Source organism: Ipomoea triloba, chromosome 2, assembly GCF_003576645.1.
Source record: "Ipomoea triloba cultivar NCNSP0323 chromosome 2, ASM357664v1".
NCBI classification, from domain to species: Eukaryota; Viridiplantae; Streptophyta; class Magnoliopsida; order Solanales; family Convolvulaceae; genus Ipomoea; species Ipomoea triloba.
In genome coordinates this window covers 9,973,034-9,983,565 of record NC_044917.1, presented here as the reverse complement: position 1 = coordinate 9,983,565, position 10,532 = coordinate 9,973,034, and the positions used below count along the sequence as shown (strand labels likewise).

The following is a 10,532-nucleotide window of genomic DNA, read 5'->3' as shown; positions in this document are numbered from 1 at the left end:
TCACTTACATAATTTCACTTACATAATTACATTACCATATTCAATCGTAACATCAAGTCAAGCAACAAACCATTATATTAAAACCTTGAGGTCTCATTATACTTAATTCTTTGATAATCCCAACACTAATTTTAGTCTTCATGTACACACAAGGAATCCAATTGCCTTTTTATTTTCAATGGAATTTGAACCGCCACACTGTTTTCAATGAATTTGAACCTCCACACTGCCGCCTCCATTTATAACCTTTAAGTCACGCGACAAAAAACTACCACTCACTAAACCAATTCTTGTAAACGCATTTGCTATATTTTCAACCCACGGGAGGTGCAGCCAACCGTGGCCCTCGACTCTCACAAAAGGGAAATTGGTCTCAACAACACTTTTTAATCCTGTTATAATGGGCACTGAGCTGCACTACATGCTGACCTAGCTTTGTTTCAAGTATTGGATTCATAAAAATGAATGATATACTTGAAGAATATATAACACTGCAACTAATTCTCAACTTGACTGCCAAAGAATATATAACACTGCAACTAATTCTCAACTTGACTGCCAAAGAATATATAACACTGCAACTAATTCTCAACTTGACTGCCAATACAAATATAAGCCGCAACAAAACATGTGAGCTGAATAAATTTACTGTAACAAGGAAAACATTAGTGACGACTTCTACATAGTTATGCAACAAGAATAAAGTCTAAAGCTTGGTTTATGCCAGCTCGGGGCCAGGATGTTGGGTATGGTATGATGATACTGAAACTCCATGGCAAAGCACTCTAATGCATCACAAGAAAAACCTCCGACGACTGGTATCCATCTCCGGCTGGATTCAAGAGTAAACAGAAAACAATTAGAAAGTTGCATTATCTGACAAAAATAAACAAAAAAAATAAACAAAACCAGTAGTTCACCTTATGAACCCATTCATATTCCCCACCCTTTGTATCAAAGGTGCCATGCTGGAGGCTAATTAATTTTAACGTAAAACGTGGACCACATTCCTGCAGAAAGAAATTGCAAGAGATTAATAAGACTTTTGAATTCACAAACCAGTACTAGGTATAGGTCAAAAACTACTATGTTCTCCAATTTTTCAGAGAAGTAACACACTGAGTATCCATTTGGAGCAACACAACCTAACTGCTCGGTCCCAATATTATATAGTTGAGGGCTTCACTTTTTAACAAAACAGAGGACACAGTATGGGGATGCCAGATTGATGCATTACTCCATTAGTTTTTGTTGATTTTGTAGTTTACTTGTTAGCTCTCTTATACCTAACTCCTAAGGACATGAATCCATCTTACATTCTTACTCCTCCCCTGTAACAACTCCCCAATTCCACTTATATGTAATAAGTTGAAATTGGTTCCCAACCTATTTATGTCTTCCACTGTGTAGGCGGGTGGGTCCACATTGTATTATGTATTCCCAAATTACCCTGACATGCTTTAGAAGACATTTTGCAGAAGTTAAGGCCTAAGAGAGCTCATTAAATTAAACTAGAATCTTTAGATCCTCATAAGTTTATAGATGGTGCCACTGTTGAATCAGATATGGCACTTGAGTGAATGGCATATAAAAAAGATTCATATGCCTCGAACAAGAGACATGGACATCTGAGAGGAGGCACCTACTGTGCGTCTGTGAGGGAATGGTCTTTCACAAGACTAAGGGCTTAGAGAGAAAGCAAAGAACTTCATTGCCAACATTTCCGAGACTCCGAGAAATGAATGTGACAGTCAAGGCAATGCTCAATTCAATTGAATCAATAGATCAAGAAGTTCATTACATTACTAATGGGCAATCAGGTTCAGGTTAATAGTACAGTACAGCAGTGCCTCCTGGAAGTCTAAAGTATAATCTAGAGTCATTATAAGATAATCCAAAAAGGACTAGAATCCAAACCTGAAGACGAGCAACAACTTTTTCCTGGGGGTCAGTCTGGTCTTTATTCTCTTTGCCTTTTTTCCCTTGTGAGTCCTGTTTGCCTTGCTTTGTCTCAAATATATAACTAGAAAAAATGAGTTGAAATCATCATATAGCACTTATTAGAACTAAATGAAGACAAGTCAAGAAGAACCATTAACTACATGATGATTAAGGCATCATACATTCATAGTTGAGTTCAATTGGTAGTATAAAAACATCTGAAAACACCAATAACAAAGAGAAATGGCATTTTACCGATGATGGCGGAAAAAAATAAAATCACGCTGGTTGTGAAATGTTACAACTCTCCGGCCTTTGAAATTGGGATCTTGTGGAAAAAGTGATTGAATCATCCTAGATAAATAAAATAAAAATAAAAATAATAATAATAATAAGAAGAAGAATAAATGATAAATTTAACACATAAACCAGCATACAAAAGAAATATTAAGTATAAGTAAAGTCCAACCAGCAAGGCTATTGCAGTTTGGGTTTCAAGGTTTCTAAGGGGTTGGAGTTAGAATGATAGATGCAACCATGCAATTATTGCCTTTGAGAACAAAGAGGTTGGACAATACTTCATCCTGTGACTCAAAGGTCAGCAGGTGAGCAATGGGTCATAAATGCAAACCCAAATATCCTAAGAATTATATGGCCATCAAAGTAGAAATAATATATAAAATGATAAGAGGTACAACTTAAGGTGAAGCTAAAAACTTCAGTTGAATTATCCAGTCTAGTAAAATGCTTAGACAAGTGAATGGAATAAAGTAATCACATTCAAAACCTTTTCAGATACAATCTCCAACGGTAAAAATACTGGCATCAGATCATAGTTAATCACTTTAAGTACAAGGGTCTCACCTCCCTATTCGATGCCCCAAACGCGTAGTGAAGTTGGCCAAAACTAGCTCTGGTATGTGACTAGTTGGATTTCCATGATTCTGAATACAAACCAAAGAGACCAGAGTAAATAACATAGATACTAAACCTTACAAGTATTGAATTTCAAGCCTCGTACAGAAACATGTGAATCATACAATTCTGGATCATATCGGGTGTTACAAGACAATTAAAATTTCACTTTTGGGTTTCAACAATCACATGTTGATGTTCTACTTCTTTATAAACATTAGAGTTCTTGCCGAGATGAATTTCAATTCATGCATATCAATTAAAGGAAATGCTGTCTTGTTGTCTCATAGTGATTGAAAAAATGATTAGTCTAACATTGAGTTATCAATGAAAGTTCTTGCCCAATAAGCTATCTTGGTGTTCTCATGGGTAGGGGAAGCAAATCCTACTAAATTAAAAGTAGGATGCAATGTCAGCAAGTTTTCAGTAATCAGAATACAATAAACTGATGTAATAATATGAAGATGATGCTTTTTGGGACGAGGCAATGGCATAATATAAAAATATATCACACCTTGAGATCCTTCCGTAGGACAAGTCTTGAGAGCTTAAAATGAGCTGTAGGACCATCAGGTAGCCCTACGATGAGTAGAGCATCTAATGGGGGAAAGGAAGTCAAATAAGTAATCAATAAAAAAGCATCAAAATTGAACAGCAGTTACATTCAGTAGAAATATATGAAGAGGTAAAATTAGAAGCAACAAAAGTAATATGGCTCAGAATACAAACCTGGTTCCCAACGATTAGTGTGTACAACGATAATGGAAGTAAAATCCCTTCCTTTTGCATATTCAACAATCTGAAAAATCATATGATTCTATAAAACTTAGAAATAAATACACTTCATTTTGTTAGGTAAAAATAAGAAGCTAATATGTGGCACATAAACTCTAAAATACTCCACAAATAAATTTGGAATTTCATGTATGCAAAGGAGAAAGGAAACTGGTTTAGAAAAATGTGTGCAAATAAGAACCTTTTTTAGGTCATATGTCCCTCGCTTGTAGTAGTGAGCATTAGGAATAACAGAGAGCAATTCAGTAATAAATGCAGGCCCCCTCTGCACAATAAGAGATATGGTGTAAGTGTCTCAAATTGCAAGGGCTAGATTTCAAATATACAAATGTAACAAAGATGTATAAAAGCAGGGGAGGCATACTGTGGATTTCAATCGGGACGTTGTGATCAAAATCTTAGGAACTTGATCTTTCCTGAGCACAGCACTAAATTCATCCACATCATTGCTAGCAAAGAGCTGCCAGTTCAGAAGGTCAGTAAAAGAATTATTCATTCGAGTGTGAAAAAAGCAGACCCCTATCAAATTAGAAAGGCAATAGCTAACCTCTTCATCATCAGGTTTGCAGACAGTCTCATCAGCCTCCCTGGTATTCTCTATAGTGCGGGGGATCTTCTTAGGAGGAAGCTATTGATGAAAACACAACACAAAGCATACGCATCATTAGAATCAAATGCATTTAAATTTTCAAAACAGGAAACACTACAACACCCTAGAGTGAATAAAACTTACACAGCATATGCATCATAAAAAAATCAAAAGCATGCAAAATCTCCAAAAAAGAAACATTAAACTCTAGACCCGGAAATTAGGTTATGCAAATGGAATAATTTATGGGAAGTGGCAGAGGCAGACCTCTTCACCGAGCTCCAGAGCCCTTTTTTCAGCAGCTTCGCGAGCTTTAGCCTTCTTGCGCTTCTCTAGCTTCTTCTCCTGTTTGAGCTTCGCATGGACAGCAGATCTTTTTTCCTTGTTCTTTATCGAGGATGGCAGCAGAGATTCCTTCATTTTTTGGTTCTCTCTTTTGGTATCAATGGAAGTGCTAGCTTCTCCGTCGTCCCCCTTATCGCCGCCATTGTTCCTCCTCCGTTTTTCCCCCATTGGAGTAGGGTTTAGCTAACTGCTATGTGAGGAAAACTTATTAGGGATTTGAAATTGAAGGTTTGTCTACGAATCGGACCTTCTCGCCTTTTCGGGAGCAGCCGTCGAGTTCGGTGATTGCGGTCGGCCGTCGCTATGAGTTTATGACTGAATGAAGAATTGAAGATTGACAAGGGAGCAGAGCGAGGCAACGTCAAGGAATTAGGAACTAGGGTTTGTTTTCAAAAAAAAAAAAAAAAAAAAAAAAAGAGGAATTAAGTCTCATAAATGCAAAATAGGTCTACTATCTTTTGTTTCTTGCAATTTTAGTCCCTTGTAACTGGTAAGTTATACTAGTTTTTCACGCACATGCGTGAATGAGATAATGCTCAATGTTTATTTTTAAACAAGTATTTCAAAGTATATCAATTCAAAATTATATATGAGATGGTCATGCATAGGTAATTGAATGTTGAATTTGTTTATTTAAATTGGTAATTCAAAGTATATGAATGCAAGATAATATATGAGAGATTGATTATAATTGTGACTAAAATAAATGTTTGCAACTTTGTAAAAACGATAGTCTAAATTAATATTACTCCGTATTTTTTGTTTGAATTTCTCTAACTCTTCTTAATTTTCTTTTAGGTAGCATTGTCATTGTTTTCATATACAATATTTGTCCTCTTCTTTTTTATTGGTGGTATGTCACATGCAATTAGATTATTTGTCACATGCATAGAAGACAACGTCATGCAATGAGATTATAGTGTATGAAGCTATGTATTTACCTTGTTTTGTATATGACTGGATCGTAGTTGTACTATGAATTCTTGTTTATGCCTTACACGAATTTGTTTGTTTAGGTAATTGAATGTTGATTCTAAATTAAAGAAATACATATGTATTATTTTTTGTTGTAGCTACTAATTTATTTAATTTAACAAGAGTAATGGAATGTGGTACTTACTTTTCATCCACAACAATGAAGTCATTACTTTTTTTATTTCCATTCGTTGTTGAGACAAATTGTTTTGAGAGTCAGTGACAAATGTTATAATTGCTATCAATAGATGATGATGATAAATAATTCAAAATATATAGTTACAAACTAGGAAGTTAGAACAAAACATTCCTCCCCAAAGCTGGTAAGAATATTCTACTAAATACGGTCACACAAGCCATGCCAACATACACTATGCGTGTCTTCCTCCTATCCAAAATCATTTGTGTCAATCTTTAGAGACTCGTGATTCATGAACAAGTATTGGTTGGGGAGGGAAGCGGGGGTACGTACCGGTGGCAGAAGCATCTGTTGGTATTAGTACTGTTAAAGTGAACTGAAGTCTGACCCGATCCTGCCCCGCATTGGAGCGGTTTAGGATTATAGAAAAATAGGCTCGTCGGGCCTGGCCTTCGCGAGTCACGGGCCATGCCTTATTAAAAAAAACATATATAACATTATATTATATATATATATATATATATTTATAAAATATATATATAATGTTACACAGCAAGGCAGTGTACTGCCTTAATTGTTGCGGGCGTAACAAACACACACATATATAACATTAATATTTTTAAAAAATATAATTTTTGAACATAAAAAATAATATTATTTGTAGACTTTATTTATTTTTTTGAACATTGAAATCTGGAGAGAGAGAGAGAGACATGCAGGCCGCGCGCAACCTGCGTGGGGCGAGCTAGGGTTGCATGAATGTTAGCCCACGGGCCGTTCAGCAAAAGCCCGCTAGAAATTAGGCCCGCAATGGGTTGGACTGACCCGCTTTTACATTACTAGTTGGTATGCATGGAATGTTTCATTTTCTGAAAAATAATTTAATTTTCCAATGTTTAGTTGAAGGTTAGAAAACCATATTTTTTGTTTGGTTAAAAGTTAGTAAATTGCATTTTTTTTGTTTGGTTTATTTTTCCTGAAATTGAACATATTATTTGTTAAATAATAATAATAATAATAATATTATTATTAATATTAATAAGTGGTTGTGATAGTGTTGTGGTGGTGGTAGTGGTAGTGGTGATGGTGGTGGTGGTGGTGGTCGTGTTGTTGTTGTTGTTAGGGGTGGTGGTGGTAAAATACTTCGGAAACTAGCTTGAAAATATATGGAAGGGCAGATAATTAGATTAATACAAGAAAATAAAGAATCCGAAAAATGTTTTCTACTAAAAATCTATGAAGATATTTTCTGTCAAATTGAGCATTTTTTTCCGTGGACCATGATGAATATTTTCTTTAACTTTATTTCCATTTAATACCCAAACATGAGAAAATCTCCAAAATGACTTTCAAAAGTTATTTTTTCAAGTTTCCAAATAGACCCTTAATCTCTTTTTGCATTTTGTCGCTCTAACATTCATGTGTTACAGCTTGTGTAATATGTACTAGGTTCAATAGCAGAATAAATACACATGGAGAAAATTTTGTGTAAAGACACTAAATGCTCATAAGAAATGACTAAATGCAATGAATGGGGAGACATGCCTTGAGCTTCAACCATATCACAGTGATAATCTTGGAGTTTAATTATTATATTAGAGCATTGTTCTTATAGATCTTCTTAGCTTCAAAGTCTACTGTTTAATGGTTATATTTTCTTCCCCAACATGTTGTTCTAAATTGGAGTGATGCGCAACAATACCATCTCAAATAGTGTTTGAAAAATCTTGAGGTGTATATTGCTCAAAATTAGGAAAATCCTCCTATGGGAAACAATGGTTGGCAAAGTAGGACTACAATACCTTATCTCCTTGTCTTCTATAGTGACATTTTTTTTTGAGTAGTACTGACCCTATTACAATGCAGTATCTGTTCATAACTACTTTCTTAATATATTGAAGCACAAATAGTCCATACCACCTCCATTAAGGTGGGAATGACTGCTCATAATAAGAATGTACATCTCTAAAAACAAAAAGTAATTCACTGTGAATGTCATATAATGTGTAACCTTTGACATGAGATGAGAAATTATTTTCTCCCTTTTGCTGTCATTTTATATCTTCCTGTGACACAGTAAAAGCATAACATAGCTAGACATTAAAGTACTTCCAAATTATTGTAATCTACAACGAACCTTTCCAAACAATATATAAGGTTTTTTTTTTTTTTTCAAATCATGAACATGTGTAGGCACTATGTTAATTAAATAAGTTGCAAGAAAAACAAAATGCCCCCAAAATTTCAATGTAATCCCGCTTGGAATATCAACGCTCTTGCTTGATCAAGTGTTGATGTTTCTTTTCAGCTATAACATTTTGCTAGGGGGTTTCTACACATGCCTTTAGATGCATAATCCCTTCCTTTTCATTGTAAAATTCGATCATATTAAATTCAAGACTATTGTTTTTTTTTCTTTTTCTTTTTGTTTTTTTTTTTTTTTTAAATTCAAGACTATTGTTATTCCTTATAGTTTTGACTTTGGTAGAAAAATGTGTATGTATCAACATATAGTTGCAAAAATTCTTAAGCAAAGTATTTGTTTCTGACTTATGTCTCATTGGGTGAGTACGTACAAGTAAATCTGTTATAATCATCAACAGTACAATGATTAGGGGTAGACACCCACCAACCAAAAACAGACAAATAATCAATTGTCCTGCTAGCAAGAGTATGAGCCATACGATTCGCTGACCTTCGAATATGGAGAACGGTAACGTTCCCAATATCCATAACAATATTACGACATCGCTTAATAATAACACCAACATACAAAAAATCTAAAGAGAATGAATTAAAAGCAAGACAGAAGTTTAAACAATCTGTTTTAAAAATAATATTATTGAGACCAGAGTTCTTGAGCCAGGTGAGCGCAAACAGAGATTTCAGTAGTATTGAATACTATTGATAGGAAAATAACTCTTGCATTTAGCGAAATGACAAGCATCACAAATTAACTCCTTTACATTAATAGAATATTGATCATCACCATCCAAGAGATGCATTTTATTAATAGGAAAATGTTATAGTTTGTTACACCAATTATGTAAATTGACATTATTATAATGTAATTCTACAAAATTGAGAGAAAAAAAAAAAAAACACTAATCATTTTCTTTGGTAGGTTGATTAGATAGTATAAACTCCTTTATTCTCTTTATTAGCAAATTAAAATCACCTATCTTCATATCGTGTCCTTCTTGAATCAAACAATTGTTAGCCATCACAAGTAAACTACAACCTGATTTATTTATCAATTGATTGTTATATTAATGGACCGGTAAGAATTTGTCATCTTATCCATTTTGTCAATATTGAGAATGGGTTGGGCAATGTCATCAGTCATCATGTAGAAGATATTTTTTCCATATCAATAATTTAAATTTATATATGTAAAAGGGCTATCTATCCCTGAGAGTCTGAAACATAGACTCATAGAGTAACACAAATTTAAGATTTTGTTTGCAATGGAAAACGGGCATGAATCAAAGGGGAATGAGACAATGAGCACATCAAATTCTTCCATGAAAAGGCTCCAAGACAAAGTTGTGATAGTCACCGGCGGTGCTAGCGGCATCGGGGAAGCGACCGCTCGCCTTTTCGCCGATCACGGCACACGCGCCGTCGTCATCGCCGACATCCAGGACGAGAAGGGCGTCGCAGTGGCGGAGTCCATCGGCCTCGACAAGTGCAGCTTCGTAAAGTGCGACGTTAGCGAGGAGGAGCAAGTGAAGGCCATGGTAGATTGGACGGTCCAAAAGTACGGCCGGCTAGACGTCATGTTCAGCAACGCCGGCACGGCGGCCCCCTCGGACCAGAAAATCCTCGACCTCGACTTCTCCGACTTCGACCGCGTTTTCCGCGTCAACGCGCGGGGCACGGCGGTGTGCGTCAAGCACGCGGCGCGTGCGATGGTGGAGGGCCGCGTGAGGGGCAGCATCATCTGCACGGCCAGCATGGCCGCCACGCGCGGCGGGGTGCGGCGGACGGACTACATCATGTCGAAGCACGCCGTTCTTGGGCTGGTCCGGTCGGCGTGCCTGCAATTGGGGGCCCACGGGATCAGGGTCAACTGTGTGTCGCCGTCGGCGACTCCAACTCCATTGATTCTTGCCAATCCCGAAGACGCTTCGAGCTACGTGGAGAATGTTTATGGGCCGCTGACTAGCCTGAAAGGTATAACATCAGATGTGAAGCACGTGGCTAACGCCGTCCTATTTCTGGCTTCCGACGAATCGGCGTTTATCAGCGGCCATGATTTGGTGGTGGACGGTGGTCTGATTTGTATAGCGGTCCCCGGTCCTGGCAGTAGTTGAGATAATCATTTCTTGTTGTATACAAGTAAGTGGATGGCCTACAATGATTCTATCTTGGATAAGGGGGTGTTTGGTTTTTGGCTTATAAGCCAAATTTTAGCTTATTTGATCAAGTTTAGCTGTTTGACCAACTAATAAGCTATTTTGGAATGTTTGGTAAATGGCTTATTGGGTCAATAAGCTGAAAATTGAAAAGCTAATGAAGGTAGTTTTTTGTATTAGCTTGTTGGGAACAATGGGTATATTGACTATTTTATCCTTTGAAATCAATGTAATTTACTTTTAAATGGGTGATGTGTTTGTTATTTTATAATAATAATAATAATAATAATAAAATTGGTGATGGGTTTGTTATTTTTAATAATAATAATAATAATAATAGAAAATAAATATGTAATAATAATTGTTTTAGAATACTCGTATAATTTAATAAAAGTTAAATAAACAAAAATAATTAGCTTATGCCCTTAAAAGAACGTATAGATGATATCGAAATTTTATAATTATTTATTAATAA

At 35.9% G+C, this 10,532-nt stretch overlaps 2 protein-coding genes across 2 annotated transcripts; one reads left to right on the top strand and one right to left on the bottom strand.

The window, feature by feature from the left end:
* Positions 1-486: 486 nt before the first annotated feature.
* Positions 487-4,963, bottom strand: LOC116005510 (ribosome production factor 1). The gene is made up of 11 exons (XM_031245719.1): positions 4,508-4,963; positions 4,199-4,279; positions 4,016-4,111; positions 3,833-3,916; positions 3,586-3,655; positions 3,371-3,453; positions 2,806-2,885; positions 2,197-2,295; positions 1,918-2,023; positions 921-1,010; positions 487-832 (listed from the first exon to the last, which is right to left on the bottom strand). The coding sequence occupies exons 1-11, from the start codon at positions 4,751-4,753 to the stop codon at positions 794-796; spliced, it is 1,074 nt and encodes a 357-aa protein (XP_031101579.1). The 5' UTR covers positions 4,754-4,963; the 3' UTR covers positions 487-793.
* Positions 4,964-9,033: 4,070 nt separating this feature from the next.
* Positions 9,034-10,302, top strand: LOC116009682 ((-)-isopiperitenol/(-)-carveol dehydrogenase, mitochondrial-like). The gene has a single exon (XM_031248802.1). It carries the CDS (start codon positions 9,167-9,169, stop codon positions 10,013-10,015), a length of 849 nt encoding a protein of 282 aa, XP_031104662.1. The 5' UTR covers positions 9,034-9,166; the 3' UTR covers positions 10,016-10,302.
* The last annotated feature ends 230 nt before the right edge of the window (positions 10,303-10,532 follow it).

What these genes read in the sequence shown, in the direction of transcription:
- LOC116005510 (XM_031245719.1), bottom strand. Translation starts at nt 4,753, where the DNA reads ATGGGGGAAAAACGGAGGAGGAACAATGGCGGCGATAAGGGGGACGAC. An exon ending in CGTCCCGATTGAAATCCACA is followed by an intron (nt 3,917 to 4,015) that starts GTATGCCTCCCC and finishes CTTATTGTGCAG; the next exon opens with AGGGGGCCTGCATTTATTAC. An exon ending in TTGGGGCATCGAATAGGGAG is followed by an intron (nt 2,296 to 2,805) that starts GTGAGACCCTTG and finishes TTATTTATCTAG; the next exon opens with GATGATTCAATCACTTTTTC.
- LOC116009682 (XM_031248802.1), top strand. Translation starts at nt 9,167, where the DNA reads ATGGAAAACGGGCATGAATCAAAGGGGAATGAGACAATGAGCACATCA.